Raw genomic sequence first — 17,260 nt, forward strand, 5'->3', positions numbered from 1 at the left:
TTATGTCTCGAGGATTTGAATTTATACACTTGAGATTTAAAACTGAATCTATAGGATTAAAATTAAATTGAGAAGTTGATTGGTCAATATCTGCAGTCCAACTTTTTTACATCCCAGTAATTAGAGTCTAAATATGTTTAACTTTCACACTCTTTATGACTTTGATCTTCAATGTGAATTCAATACTAAATAAGTTCTTTCATTAATTCCCATATAGCAGCGTCATATGACGTACAAGACGTTTGCCCACTCTTGACCATGAAGTCATGTAAAAAAATGACTTTGTCGAATGGTGAAACTGTGCAGTACATCCCAAAACCCATACCACCCGATGTGAAATGGCTTACGAAGAGCCTGCCAAGGTGTCATTCGATTCCACACGATGCACGACAATTCTATTGTACCATACCAGGTAACCATACACAGAAGTAATATAATTTTCGTTAGTACATTTCTTGCTTGCACCCAGTAAATATTTCACATTTCACATTATTTCGTAATGTTATTGTTGAACTTGAAATGAAGAATGCAAAGAAGGAATGAATAAGTGAATGAATGAGTTAGTAAATGAATGAATGAATGAATCAATCAATCAATCAATCAATCAATCAATCAATCAATCAATCAATCAATCAATCAATCAATCAATCAATCAATCAATCAATCAATCAATCAATCAATCAATCAATCAATCAATCAATCAATCAATCAATCAATCAATCAATCAATCAATCAATCAATCAATCAATCCGACCGACGATCAATGAATGAATGAATTAAAATGATCAAATAGTCATTGGATGACTTAATTCGAGCATGGTGGCTCAGTGGTATAGCGCCCACCTCTTGAACGGGAGGTTGTGGCTTCGATCTCCGGTCGAGTCATACCAAAGACTTAAAAAAATATAACCTTTTGTTTTCTATCTTGGCGCTCAGCATTAATTGGATGATGAAAAACTTGATAATTTGAATTAGCTTACATGGAGAAATGAAAACATTACTTATAATTATTATTTTCCAACTAATCCAATATTACTATCAGTCAATCAATCCATCCATCAATCAATCACTCAATCAATCAATCAATTAAATAGGATCACAAAGAAAATTCTTGATTTTTAAACCAGCGGGATTTGACCCTGTCATCTATTACCTACCTGCCATACTGTTTTGATGAAAGCAGAGGTTTGTCAAACATAGCAAAAACTGAGTATGCTCAAATTGATTCTTATCACTTGCCAAATACCGCCCTGAGGTTCTTTCTCGGAACCAGCCTCACCCGACTATTTTCAATGTTATGTTTGTCTGAATTTACTTAATTTGTTCCAAACATAATGCTTTCAGACTGGAGTTTCCTTATTAGGCGCCATAAGGACAAGGCCGAGCATTAAGGCAGTATAACACTGGATTGATTAATACAAAATAATGATGGATGAATCCTACTGATGCGGAGAGCAGGACCTTTGTGTTTAGAGAATGAAGATGTGAATGCGACCGGCGATAATTTTATGATACATTGTAGCCCAGTCACGGTGGATGATGATGAATTTAATTATTGATAAGCTATATCCAATCCTATTTTGATAAGCCGCGAACAAGAAAAAAAAACAGATAAAGACAACAAAAAGAAAACAGCGGGAGACAATACCATATGACAGGAAAACTATAAAAATCAATATGTAATGTAATTAAATTTTGTAATTAGCAAGTAAGGTAAGCTAAATCCAGTTACGTTTACGTTATACGGATAAGTTTGTTTAAATTGCCTTCCCTTTCTTACATTGTGATAGGCGAATTTTAAAGCAAGATATTGCATGAGCAAGCCTTACATAGCAGGGTGCAGAAATGGAATAGAACAAAATATAAGCACACGAATGAACACCCTATGAAGGTATTTGTTATATTTCTACTATAAATGTTGTTATAACAACATTCATTAGCATGTTGTTATAACAACGTACTTGATCAGCTGTTTAATACAAGTCGGTAGTGTTCCTATTACTGTCTTCGTGGATTTGGTAAAAACACAATTTAAAAGACTATTTGAATTAATTGATACATCAAACTTGATTCGTATCTCATCGAATATTAAGCCACCACGTCATTTTAGTACAAATGACCTCCTGCTGATCATGCGCAGAATGAAACTCAGAACTGGCTTAATTTTAACTTCTCACCCTGCTCAACCCACACCTGTCAGGTAGAATACATGGTAGAACATAAATTGAATGCTTTAAGGAACAAAATGGAAATCAAATCGAATGGATAATATGAATATTGAGATCTGTCTTGGAAGTATACAAGAAAGCGTATTCCATGATAGACTATAGCAGTAAGTTCCATATTGTGGGACCTGTATGTCTTATTTTTGCATATACTGTTTATCTATACTCTATATATATTCCATGATCATCATCGTCTCTCAAGAAAGTGTATGGAAGTTTGAAATTAAATAAAGTCACACAACCTCGATATTACGGGGGTGGCGGGGGGTTGAAAATAGGGAAAGACAGGTAGTGGGTCTATAATCATGATATAAAAAATGGAGTATGAATCTGCAATCATCACAAACAACGTAGAATTTATGTTCCTCACTTTCCTTCTCCCTTTATAGACCATTTCATTACTTTAAGAATATTTTAAAGATATACGTTTCGGTTTTAACGAGTAGCATATACCTTTATCCTTATCACGTACTAATGTTAACGGCGGGATTTATACTGATACACCAGTTTATACTTATCATAATTTCTGTTCTGTGCGTATTGATGTCGCTAGCATGCCATTCTAGACCCTGTCTTCATGGAGGGAGTTGCGAGGAAACAAACACGGGATACACCTGTCTCTGTTTGGATGGTTACCGTGGTTCAAGATGCGAGCATGGTATGTGAAACTCCTTCTTATTCCGTTGCAGTAAGTTCGTGCCTATTTTGTACCCATAATTTTAATAGATTTTCACACTCAATCGTCAATAACATCACGGTTGTGTCCACATCTGATTTATTAGAGCGATTCTCACCATTCACAGTTCATGCAGAATGATACTTCTTGACAACCTGAATACTAGCTGGATGATTACCAGACATAGCGGCAAGTGGGCCTTTGAAACTTGCTGCCAAATTTAATACTTCCCGTTTATCAAAGCTATACTTTTCATATACTGTTAACTCATGTTTTTTTTAGTCTGCACCGGTCTCACACTAAAATAGTCCGCACCACAAGCGTTCAGTAACTACTACCGTGTTTACACTTAATCGGCATTTGGTTCAGAACCAAAAGCCGACGCAGAATCGGCTTTTCGTTTGCGTTTACACGTTGACAGCTCGCGGTTCAGAACCGCGAGCCGATTCAAAAGCCGATTAAGTGTAAACACGGTATACATAGTGGAGTCGCGCGCCCTGATAAAAACTTTCGTTTTAAAAATAGCAGAAAAGAATATTGATAAAGGTTTGAGGAAATCCATTAAAGATTAAGAAAGTTATTAGACTTTGAATTTATGATTTGTGACGTCATAAACGAGCAGCTGCCCCATATGTTAAGTCTATGTAATATGAAATGCATAAATTTCCTTTTTTTGTATGGTTCGTGCGTGACGACTTATTTTTCATTTTCTTTTTAGCAGTGGGTGTGCAAACATTTGTTTATTGATACACTGAAGGTGCGATAAAAACCATTCGATATGGAGGAAAGCTGTTCGCATATGACGTCACAAATGATATAATTGAAATTCTATCAACTTTTGTATTCTTTAATGGATCTTTTTCAGACCTTCGCCAATATTTTTCATTATTTTTTTCTGCTATCAAAATAGTACCGGTCTGGACCAGCGAGTTACTGAAAGCGGTATGTGATATAGTTCAATTGGTTTCCACGAGTAAACGTACTTCCTTCCCTTTTTTTAATTTCGCAAAGCTATAAAGTGTCCCAATACATTACACATATTCACAGTTGTTATCGTAAAATAAAGATATGAACCGTTTTTCTTGCAATGTAAACCCTGTAGACATGTTCATCCAATCGTTAAAAGTCCTTGGACCAGATGAAAATCCGAGCGAAGGACCACTTGCTCTGACATCACGCTTGCTCGATAACGAACACGTGCTCATACATCTGGAGAATTGGAAGAGTAACTATTCCCAACTGGCATGTCAGCACCTCGGTTTTGAAGGTGAGGTAGCTTTCATATTAAAGGAAAATTACCATTGGTTAAAGGTCAAGTCCACCTCAGAAAAATGGTGATTTGAATCAATAGAGGAAAATCAGACAAGCACAATGCTGAAAATCTCATCAAAATCGGATGTAAAATAAGAAAGTTACGACATTTCAAAGTTTCGCTTATTTTTAATAAAATAGTTATATGAACGAGCCAGTTACATCCAAATGAGAGAGTAGAGGATGTCACTCACTCACTCACCATTTCTTTTGTTTTTTATTGTTTAAATTATACAATATCTCAATTTTTACGAATTTGACGATTAGGACCTCCTTGCCCGAACCACAAAATGTTAAAATAATGGAATTCCACGTGTTCATGGAGGAATGAAACTTCATTTCACATGACAATGACGAGAAAATCAAAATATTTTATATTTCATATAATAAAATACAAAAGAAATAGTGAGTGAGTGATGTCATCAGTTCCCTCATTTGCATACTGACCGAGATGTGCATGTAGCTGTTTTGTGAAATGAAGCGAAACTTTAAAATGTCATAACTTTCTTATTTTACATCCGATTTCGATGATATTTGCAGCGTTATGTTTGTTTGACTTTTCTCTACCAATTCAAATCAACAATTTTCTGGGGTGGACTTGACCTTTAATTATGGCGGGAGAAACTTTCACTTCCGGGTGACCAAGGAACAATTCACCAAGGGCTAAAAAATGATAGGCCTACAAAATGACCAGCTTCTCTCTGCTGCTCAATATCAAATATATCACATCAAGGGTATACTTTGGATAATTAGTAGTCCGAGAATCACTATTTAGATAGTCCTTTGCCAGGACTGTTCTACTTTTCAGTTATGTTGTTGATCAGTAACACAATCTTCGACCTCTACGCCCGAAAAGAAAACAGCCGCACGATTTCCTCCCTTGGTGAAGGGCGTGAAAGAGGGGATAGCGCGATCACTGGGGAAGGCGCGCAGGGGATGGAGAATGAAGCAAATGGAGAGAAATAACAAGTACACCGACGTCTAGAATCTAGACTACTATTTAGACTAAGAGCCACCAGAACTACTTCTATCTATTTCGGTCAATTCAATACAAATTAATTCTTGTTTCAGTTTTAGTTCTTACGTTTTACTGCACTCTCTTGTTTTATATCTCTTTTCCTAAAAAAATATCAATCGAAAAGAAACAAAATTATTATCACCCTCACCATCATGTTTTCGTGTCTGATAGAATTTACAAAAAAAAAACTGTAGATATGTCATTGACTTAAAGAAAGAAAAGGGTGCATTCATGTGAACCCCTCACATGAAAAGGGATTAATTGTAGATAAGTAAAGGAGGCTCTCAATACAGCCATTATTCCAGTTGATCTTACCAAAATACGTTTCCTATCTTTGTGATTAACAAATAGAACTTGGCTCTCTCTTTCGTTTATGTATTAATGTTACTTATACACGACTTACTTAACACAGATAGCGTAGTATTTTAGGCTTACAGTATTCTATGGTATACTTATTTATATTCATTGTCCAAAATTAATTCCCATAGTTGCCGTAATACTGCTATTTAGACTTAACCATAAAAATATTCCTTCAGCGTATCCATGTTAAAGGGGAGCGCACTGTGTGTTGTCTCTCATTAACCATGTGCTATAAAAAGCTAGTCCTAAAATATGGCTGTTTGAATTAGCTAGTAATACAGATGATACAATAACCTATAATTATATTTGTTTAGATAAAAAATAATGTTGAGAGGAAATGTACGCCCGACCTGTTCTACTGCTAATTGATAAAAAATTATTGTAATATGAATTAATGTGCTACCATTCAAGTGGGCCGACATTGCAAGTCGATATAGAGTACCGAAGCGATGACGTCAGTTGCCATGGTGTCATGGCAGCCTGGTTCTAAACAAATGAACCCGGAATGAAAGCATGTGTTTCTCGTAGGAGAAAATAGCTGCTATCAGAATGATCGCTTGCAACGTATTTTTCAGACGAGCCAAAAATGTGTACAGACGATAGTCAGGTGCGACTTTGTTTAGAACCAGCCCGCCATAACACCATGGCAACTGACGTCACACTTCGGTACTCTACATGTATTGCACAGGATATTGCATTATTGGTAATGAATAAAAATTGAAGGAATTGAGGCGAGGCTTATAACGCTGCTTGTTCATTTGCTCTTTAATGTTTCTCCATTCAGTAAGGAAAATTATTTGGTCTTACAAAACATGTATGTTGGCAGTTTCACAGTTCAATGACATTATTGCATATTTTACTATGTAAATATTTGATGTTTTATTGTTTATAATTCTCATTGAATTTTACCTGCTACCATGTCTAAGTGTACATGTCACGATTTGATGAACTGGATCTCTTCTTTCTCCTTTCAGTTTTTCCTCCGTTTTTCTCCTCTTTTTTGTATCCTATCCATGACTTCCATTTATATTCGTCTAGTTTTCTTCTTTCTTTTCACCTACCTACACTCCTTTTTTTCTCCTCTAACTCTATAATTATTTTCTAAGATCACACAATCTACATAATAAGTTTGTGTATCATTTAGAAAATGTTACAATACTTTGGATGAACACTTTATAATTATGTAACTTCCATGTTTGTAAAATCATCGGCATTTGGCTGCGATAAACTTTTAATAAACCATTTTATCTATCTATCTATCTATCTACCTATCTATCTATCTATCTATCCATCCATCCATCCATCTATCTATGTATCTATGTATGTATGTATCTATCTATGTATCTATCTATCTATCTATCTATCTATCTATCTATCTATCTTAACCGAAGAGCAATCTATTTCATGGGCTTTAATTGATAATCAAACTAGCTTTTTGTTGTTTTGATGGGGCAACTTGATAGTGAAGCTTTGAACAATTATTATAATAGATGTAGCCCCCCTTTTTTAATCCCGAACCCCTGTCTAATATATGTTCAATTAATATCTTTCCAGATTTAATTTTTAAGGAAGCAATTAGATATATTTACGTTATGTTAATTAATTCGTCCACATCCATTTGTTGTTAAAATTGTTATTGTAATTGGTGTAGACAACTTAAATATCCTTACTACATGTAGTATGGTACTCAATATTTCTCAATTCGATCAAACAAGGGTCATTCGCTACGTTGAGTGGTGCCCAGTACGATTCCGTTGACACTCCTTCTGAAGTCGCAACGATTATTTGTCCGGATGACGTCATGAACCTAACTGAGTGCTGGACCAATGAGACAAGAGTAGTGGTCAACAAAAACCATACCATAGCAGTAGTATGCTGCCCTGGTGAGTAGTTATTCAAACAAACGATGAACTACAGTGCGTATCAAAAAAAAAGTTAACACATAGAAAAAAAATCATGTAAAATTATACATTTGTAATATCCTGAAGATTTTTCCACATTTTAACATTGGGACAGATCCATTTAAGCAAATGACGATATAACTGTCGAAAAATATTTCCGCTTGAGTGAGCACCACTTACTTTTATAAAGTTAGTGAAAATGATTTGCGCAGAGCTTTGAAATAGTTATGCGAATAAAAGTAGACCTTAGTCATTAAGAACACATGAATTCAGCTAGTAAAATTGATTTGAAGATATCTTTTACCTTTTTTAATTTGTTACCTTGCCCAAAACACTTCGAAGAGTGCCACTGCGCCACACCTCACTCCCCCACACACCGAGGCTATTGTGACGATATTTGCTTTACACTGAGCTGTGATTTACATTTTAATTTTTAAGTTTAGTTAATCATTGTCAAGCTTGGGAAAAGTGTGGAGAAACAAGTATTAATTGAAAAATTAAATGTAAACCCACTTTAAATAATAAAAATGAAAATGAAAAAATGCTGGAGATATCTGATATAAACTTTTGTTCAGATTCAGATATGGCCTCAGATCCAGCTGGCACAAAAAGGGTAAAGATTGTGCTTACTAAGTGTTAAAATTTTCATTTGGGTGGCAAAATTGTTACAAAATGCTTGAATGTATCCGTTTGATTTCAATTAACTAAAAGTGCAAGGGAGATGTATGAGAAATGTTTCGCAGTGTTAGTTTGATTTCGTCTTTTCCCCTTGACACAGCGTGAAAACAAGCATTTCTACGCAGATTTCTGCGAGCTTTACAAAAATGGACAGTGCTCACTCGAGTGTGACATTATGTCAAAGCTTTTACTTTCATTATAGATGAGACCCAAACCCAAGATTGTATGCGAAAAAATACCCACATTTTACATTTTTGTTAATTCCCGGGTTTTTTTCAAAGTGTAAACTTTTTTTTATATGCACTGTATAGTAAGACGAATATGACCCTTACACAAATTCCCAGATAGACAATCAAGGTTGTCTTAATAACTTAATTTGATTTCATTTATTGAATTCACTCATTTTTAAAACAATATGAATATGCAGTAATATTCAAAGAACAATACAATACAAATTAAAAGTAAATGGTTAGGAAGCCCGAAGAAGCAGAACTTGTAGATAGGGACATAGCTACAACCTCAAGCTGTAAATAGTTGTAACTGCAAGTTGTAAAGAAAGGGTGCTTAAGCTCGGCTCATGGAATAATGGATTTATGGCTTGTGTGCTCTTATCAAACTAGGGGGTGTTTCAAAAAGATTTAAGTATGACTTAGAGTCGCACATAAATTCATAGTTGCACGCGACATAAAAGGCAGTGGTCAGATCATGGATTGTGCCAAGAGGACGCACACTGTACTGTCTATTGATCGATAAGTTAAAATTTGAAAGTATATTGAAACTGAAGGCCCTCTCAGGGTATCAGTGTACAATGAAAATTTAACTCATAACATATATACATAGAACACATTGCAACAATAATGACAATAAAAAGTAATAATGATAAAGATTGTGATAGTAATCATAACAACAGTAACAAGAATAATAATGGTGCTGATTATAATTATGATAAAATGATAATAACAATAATATAATAATAATAACAACAACAATTATAATAAGATTGCGCGTTGCATATCATATATATTTTGAGTGCGAATCCTTAAGGCCCGAATTCACGAAGGTGGTTTAAAAAAAACACCAAAGTCGAGTCCATGGTTTATGCAGATTTCCTATATAAATTACGCTAAATTTAGTGCGCATCGGGCGCGTGTATAAGAAATGTCCAATGCTGATGCGCGCTTTTGTCACATTGCGCCAAATTGACGTCTGTTGCCGTTGTTATCCACGCTATTTTATTCATGAGTCCATTGTTTTTATTCATGAGTCTACTCTTCAAACAGTCTACTCATGAATAAAATAGCGTATCTAACCATGGTAACAGGCATCAATTTGGCGCAATGTGACAAAAGCGCGCATCAGCATTGGACATTTCTTATACATTTTTTATGCACGCGCCCGATGCGCGCTAAATTAAGCGTAGTTCATATAGGAAATCTGCATAAACCATCATGAACCATGGATTCAATCGTTGGTTTTCAATTCGGGCCTATATGTTTGAAAATAGCTGTTTGTCTGTTGGCATAATAGCTTCTTACGACTTTTTTCCTTGAGACCAAGTTACAGGGCATTCGACCCTAAGCTTGGTTATACATATTTTGATACTCCTTTATTCTGTGCCTCTCACCGCTTTGAATTTTTTTGCAAATGAATTTGGCCCATTGAAATAGTAATAGGACTGCTATCATTATTCTTGTTAACATAAGCATGGATCTTATTAATAGATGGTATGACAGTTTGACAGATAACCTATTAATTTCTTTAGGATTTCTTGATTTTTCATCTACTTATTCGTCGTCATATTGTTAAGTCAGGACGTCTAAAAACCGCGGATTCAATCTTCTTTAATATCATCTTACCAATATATTTCATGGAAATGTGCGAAACTTTTCCAGGTCAAAATGGCGTCAGCCAGGCGCCATTTTGTAAAAAGTACATCTTCATATCATCGTTACGGATCATTAAAAAAAAAACATACTGAATGACCACCTCACAATGAAATTTATCTTTACTATTATTCGTCACCATTGCAATGATATTAGATGGTTTTGTTCACAATGAAGAATAAATAAGATTTGATATGGCTGTCTCTCTATAGTTTATAGAAATATTCATGCCATGGGGTGCGTTTCATCAACATTGTCGTTTTGCAATTTGTTATACCTGATAACTATGGTTTAATATCATTGGCTAAATAGAACGGATACACGACTATCGGGTAAAACGTTCGGATAAAACTTAATTTATTAAAATTAATGCCATTCCATGAATTATAACCCTGATTAAACTGAAACTAATGCAGTTGCTCAATAATTATTAAGCTTATGATTCATTCTTGTTTTTTGGTATCCTCTTTCGATTCAAAATTACGACAGTGAGTCCCTGCAGTCCATCTGGTCAAGCACTAGGCATCGCTGATGATGCTTACTCCGAATCGTCTTGCTCCTCTACCAGCAACTGCGGCTCTGCTGCCCGTTTGGACGGTACTTCGATTTGGAGGCCATCTCTGTCTAACGATTTGCAATGGATACAAGTTCAGCTGGAGTATAGTATCGTGACGGCCATAACCATTCAAGGTAATGCCTCTGTTGGTATCAATGAGTGGATGACATCCTTCACCATTTCTTCTAGTTTGGACGGAGCAAATTGGAATGATTATGTTAACGTATACTCGGGATTAACTGAGGTGAGTTAAGAAAAGAAGAATTGTCCTTTGTGTGCTATTAATGAGAAATAACGTTGCTATCCAATACCACGAGCGGTATTCTTAGTCATCTTGAAGTTTTAAAAATGGAAAGATATAGAACTTTATTTCATGTCACAAATCGGAAGAGCGGCTTTCATGAGACGGTGACGTCATAAAACAGAAAGTTAAGATATAAGAAATTGGTTGTATCATTTGATTGATTTTCGTTAACCCCTTATTATTTCTCATTTTCAGTTTTATGCCTTTAATAGAATCAACGTGATCTGGAGCCCGTTGCATACAACTACTGCAACTTTTCCATTATTGTCATTACCATAGGAAACTTAATTGCGATTGACTGCTGAGATTTATTACCATGGTGGTTGACAATCATATTGGTAAAGTAACCATAGTTGTTCCTCTCTATGAAATGGACCCAAGACTTCTTCTTGAAAATGAAATTAGGTATTTACAAAAATACATTTCACGAATGATAACATTTTTGATTGAACTATTATTTTAAGATATTTCCAGGAAATTATGACTTGAGTAGCCATGTGACTCACACGTTCATTAGGCCAATCGTTTGCCGATATTTTCGGCTTAATCCAAGGACCTTTGAGACCTACATAGCTGTCGGAATGGAACTCTACGGATATGGACCTCTAACGGATGTTGTAGGTAGGTCAAGAGTATAACATGCAAACAGTAGGCCTAAAGGTAATGTCTCATTATTGCTATTACTTTTTTTTAGTATGTTGAATACTTAAATGGCATGAAACATACTGTAGTTTGGTAATTTTTGATGATTTTGAGGAGTTTAACATTTTGACGCACCCGTCGTGACCTTTGGAAGACTCTTTGTTTCTGTTATGGTAATTCTGATCGAAATTACGCCAAGCTGATATATATACGGCATAACTAATGATATAGGGGAAAAAAAATCGTCATAGTTGATCAGGCAAATTGGCTGACCTTATTAGGCGGCAGAAAATACTCTCGAGCCTTCTTATCAAAGTGGAACAATGTCAAAGCGGGAATTCGAACCAACAACCTTACGATCATGGCTCTAATGCTCTAACCACTGGACCGCACGACCCTTGATGGCATGACCTGCGTGATGATTGATCTGAAATGTGATATGAATCTGGTTGATTTTTCATAATCTATTATGATAATCATTTATGGTGACACACAGCAGAAGCTGTGTTGTTTACAGGTGTACACCACACCAGTCATTTTACTCCAGTGTTAAATTAGTGTTGTCAGTGTAAGTGCAACAGCCATGAGTGTTATTTCATGACGCTTTTACACTCGTTTGTGTTATGTACAAACTCAAAAGAGTGTTTCATCTCTTAGGGATGTGGTCCTCTACGGACACCAACTGGGGTCATATTTAACGCTCCAGTTTTTACAGTTAAGAATTTTTCAAAATGGCGTTTGGATGACGTCATGATATAAAAGTGACCTCGAATGGCTATGATAGACTACATGGGTAACATGGAATTGACTGGACCGATGCAGATATAGAGGGCACAAAACTTTTAGGTAAAATGATAAAGCATAAAACTAAAAAATTCTGACGATTTGAGGAGGTGATTTTCATACTGCTGACAGACCATACCTAATAATAATGATACTGATAATGTCATGTATTTTCCTATTTAACGTTTTATCCTTTTATTTGTGTATTTTTCTCATCGCGTAGGCCTGCTAGGAAGCGTATTTATCAATTCAATTTAAAAACATATTTTGATTGTATAAAGTACACTCGCTGGAGTTACCTAACAGTCGTGCTGCTACGTTATTATAATTATATTCCAATATTGTTTGCTTGTTTCTTTTTGTTTCAAGCTTCACTAAACTTGGCTATGAAACCTGGATGCAGCCCCCCTGTACTTGGTGAGGGTCTTGGCGTCGAAGATGGTCGTATACCAGACAGTAGCCTGACTTCATCAACCGTCATAAATGCCGGTAACCATGTGCCCAGTCAGGGAAGGCTCAATTCGAATAGTGCCTGGATTCCACTTGATTCGGACACCAACAAGTGGGTGAAGGTAACATATTCTCGAGTATTTCTGGAAAATTGAATCACCATTGTCCCCGGAACACAAAGGTTGTGGTTGATCGTACGCTCGATTATCACGATTGATTGTACATTATAGTCAATGCAATCAATCGTAGAAAATGTGGTACTAAGCTTTGTGTTACGTGCCCTGCTTTTATATTTGCGTCCGAAAATTCTATATTCCCAAATTGCCAATGACCTATGTCCGCTAGGTATCTGCACAAGCTCTAGAAAATACGATAAAAGGGGAAATTTCTCGCTTAATACATGTTCGTGAGTAATTTGCAAAACGATATATTCCTGGTTGCTCTCTCCGAGTAGCTCCGGGAATTTTAAACGTTCCCCATTTCTTTAGACTATAGGACTACCGCTAGTCTCCGAGACACCCTGGATACATATCTTTGCGATTTCCAAGGTAATTGAGTGAAACCTGGCAGATTTTGACTCCGTCTCATGAATATTGCCTTTCGGTGAGCGCTTAGACCTTTGTCGTGGAGACTTCATGAATACTTATACTGCAACAATAAAAATGAAGTCGTTGCGAGATAGTGTCTTTGGATAAAAGAAAAATAGAAAAACTTTCGTACTGCTAATGACTGTCCAAAAAGAGCGAACACTAGAAAATCGATTTCACTTGAATCTACCGGTCACTTTCCGACCCGTTTTGTAAAAAAAGAGTCCTTACATTTTACGTCGGATGTGATTCCGTAAGTGACATAAACAACCAGGTCTTCAAACGAGAGTTTTAATCGCAAGTATCCCACTTCTGTTTTTTCAAAAGTTGGTAATCAGAATCAACCATTAACATAAAAAGTAAATTGTTTCTTCCCTATTTCGTGGCACCCGGTGCATATGCTTCTCCTAGATACTCGAAGCTAGGGTCACACCAAAACCGAATTCCCCCGAATGAAATCGGATTGATTCTGACTTGATATGGCCTGATTCTGATGGATTCGGAACCTATTCCTATCTGATTCGGGGAGCTCCCCGAATAGAGACGAATGGGTCAGGAATATGTCCCGATTCAGCGCAGAATCGCCAAGAATTATTGACCTGTTTCAATTTCGGCCATCCCGAATAAAGATCAATGCCACCAGGATAGTGGCAAGAATCGAGCCAAAGGTACTCAGAATTGGGCCGAATGTGACCCGATTGCTCCGTTTACAGCCGAATGATGACCCGAATGTTGAACCGAATCGGAAGAAATATGGTAAAATGCGCCAAGCTCGGACCGTTACGCCCCGAATGAAACGAATACGTCCGAATCTGCCGAAAAATACTCCGAATGCCTCCCATAATCCAACTGAATATCATCCGAATACATCCAAAATTTGGCCAGAATTAAATTTAATTTGGTCACATTCGAGAGTATTTTGGAGGGTATTCCGTTTTTTTTTAAAACGAGCCGAATTCCTCCGCGAATGTTCCCGAACCCCTCCTGAAATATTTCGAGGATAGAGAACAGAGTAGGCCTACTCCCGAAACCACCCGAGTATGGATTTGCAGCTGATTTGGCACCGGGGGGGGGGGGGGGCGGCACTCAGTATATAATGCATAGTGGGTATGTGCCGCGGAGGGGACACCCCCATATTTAGACCCAAATATCCGTTCCAAAGCATAGCATTTTTGTCTTATTTAGAAAAAGAACAAAGAAATCCGCTCCAAAGCACAGCATTTTCTTCTTATCGAGAGAGAGAAAAAAAGAAGGAAATCCGCTCCAAAGCTTCGCACATTATTTTTTCGTTACGCCGTTCCGGTCGCATTGATCTGCTACGATAAGCTGCAATTGGTGAAAAGCGGCCGCAGAGCGCTGTCCGATCATCGCCTCTGCGTGAGCGCACTCGGCGGCCGTGCCGCCGGGCTAGCTGCATCATGCACGCATGCCCGTTCCATAGGGATGCATACGCACTCACACACTGGCGATCCGTTCCAAGGACCCCCGTTTTCACAAACATTTGTAGGTCCGAAACCCGCTCCGAGGACCCTCCGTTTTACAATAAGCCCGCTCCAAGGCCCCTGTTTTTTTGTCTCGCCCGCGGCACACCCCTACCACTTTTTTGGTCGAGTGCCCCCACCGGGATTCGGCATGTTCGGTTCCGGTGTATCCCTATTAGCTTCACATACGGCATTGTTTTTATTTGGTAGGTGTATATGATCCTTACGTGAAATGAAATATGTTCCACTTAATTAAAATAAAAAATCTTACATCTTTTAACTCATTAATAGATTGATCTTAGCAAAGACACTCTGGTAACCGGTGTTATTACACAGGGACGATACATGGGGCTCGGTGAAAAGGTAACCTCGGTGTCCATAACTTACTCAACGGACGATACAGAATGGATTCATCCACTACGACAGCTCTGTGGCACTGTGATAGTGAGTGAATGTCATCAAAGTAATACCTCGGTCACATTTGCTCTACGGCGGTACGACATGTCGAAAACAGCTTGTTCAATCATTTTGTGTGTGTACCAGCTACGTATCTAGGTTTCAATAAAAATGAATAAAACGGCTCTTTTCGACTCGCCGTACGACCGCCTAAGAGCAAATGTGACCGAGGTCGCGTTTGTTATGAATTGCAATTTCATACTTTTGATAGATATAATTGCAGTCTTTAGCTTGAAAGATGGATCGGCATCACTTACAGGTAGACAGTATTTTAGGGGATAGGTCGAATCAATCCTGGCTCTGCAAATGTGGCACTATTTTTATCATTTACTTCATACCTTCGCAAACTTAACCCCCCCAATAAAAAGACATTCAGGCCTATTTTGGTATATAAGCGTGTATCCTGGCTGTACTGTGCTACCCACAGTCTGGCACGCCTCGCAAACTTTTTCATTAACCCTTCTGCAACAAAGGAAGAACGACAGAACAGAGCATTAAATGAAAAAGAATAACAAAACGAAGCAGCAAGTATCGTTAAGAAAGTTTTTTTTTGAGGGGTGGCAAGGATTGGGGTGACCGATGTAATTATTTTTATTCTCTCATATTTATTTTCTTTACAATACATTCACTCGATTGTTTCTTTTCGCTTCCACAGACATATCCAGCAAACTTTGATCAGGATACGTACGTGACCATAGTATTTCCTAAGCCAGTTACTGCGCGATACGTCAGGATTCATACTCCGACATACAACCATCATGCGTCTATGAGATTTGAAGTACTTGGCATCAACAACTAAACTAACAAGTTAACTCCTATCTGTTTCATCCGACGTTTATACGTTTATTCGATGTCGGTCCTGTATTATGCGTGGTGAAAAAATGTGGATATTTTTTTCTGAGCAGCTGTTCGAAAAATCACGTTGGTCAATCTTTCAAAAACTGAATTTTTGGAGCTAATTCAATTTAGTTTCCGAGTCTAGAAATTCCTTTCAGCCACGTTTTAGGATGCCATTTAGTATGTTTAGAATTTTGAAATGGCTGCTTTATACAGTGTAGGGAATTGCATATTGACATAAATTTCCGGTTGTGAACATTGTTGATAATTGTCTGACATTGTGATGAATATTCATTTTTATGTTGAATCCTATTTAGATCGACTGCCATCTCGAAAATTCAAGATTTATTTATTCATTCATTCATACATATTTAAACAGGTTCACAAGATCAGATCTATAATTACTGCTTTGCATCTTGGTCCTGGTGTATGATAACATAGTAAAATAGTAATTGAAAGTAATTACTAGTAATTAAAATTAAGGTATGAATCCTTTAACTCAAAATCAGGGTAAGACATAAAGAAATATCAATGTAATAAAAACATGACAATTTTATTGAAGGCCTTTATATAACGAACGTAAATTAAATAGGCCTGTAATGAAAGAATAGATAGTATAACCTTAGCACATGCATGTATATAAACAATAGCAAACAAGTTGGGCCGACAGTTGTGAATAATCATAGACAGATAAAATATTGTAATGTAAAATTGTAGAAATGATATAAGTTCAGGGATTGGATGATCATGACACATTAAATTAAGATCTTTTGTACACAAACTTGAAAACATGCAAGGATTGAGCATTTTGGAAATTTGTTGGTAATTCCCCTCATGTCTTTGTCAATTTTCGACAAAGACATGAGGGGAATTTATACCGTGTCTACACTTGATCGGCTTTTGGTTCTGAACCAAAAGCCGATGGAGAATCGGCTTTTGGTTTGCGTTTACAAGTTGTTATATACAGCTCGCGGTTCAGAACCGCGAGCCGATGCGAAAACCTGAAATGATACACACACCAACAACATACGTCATAAAAACGACAACGCTGGATCCGTGCGCTTACAATTACGTCACATTGGCAAAGTAAATGAAATGCCACTAATTGCCGA

General features: G+C 36.9%; 1 protein-coding gene across 1 annotated transcript; it reads left to right on the forward strand.

Annotated features, from left to right (window-relative positions):
* The first annotated feature begins 235 nt into the window (after positions 1-235).
* LOC121431013 (coagulation factor VIII-like) lies at positions 236-16,173 on the forward strand. Its single transcript, XM_041628471.1, has 8 exons — positions 236-412; positions 2,779-2,883; positions 4,004-4,168; positions 7,306-7,473; positions 10,542-10,852; positions 11,377-11,533; positions 12,707-12,909; positions 15,967-16,173. Exons 1-8 carry the CDS (start codon positions 259-261, stop codon positions 16,108-16,110), a joined length of 1,407 nt encoding a protein of 468 aa, XP_041484405.1. The 5' UTR covers positions 236-258; the 3' UTR covers positions 16,111-16,173.
* Positions 16,174-17,260: the final 1,087 nt, after the last annotated feature.

Source organism: Lytechinus variegatus, chromosome 17 (genome assembly GCF_018143015.1).
Source record: "Lytechinus variegatus isolate NC3 chromosome 17, Lvar_3.0, whole genome shotgun sequence".
Classification (NCBI taxonomy): Eukaryota; Metazoa; Echinodermata; class Echinoidea; order Temnopleuroida; family Toxopneustidae; genus Lytechinus; species Lytechinus variegatus.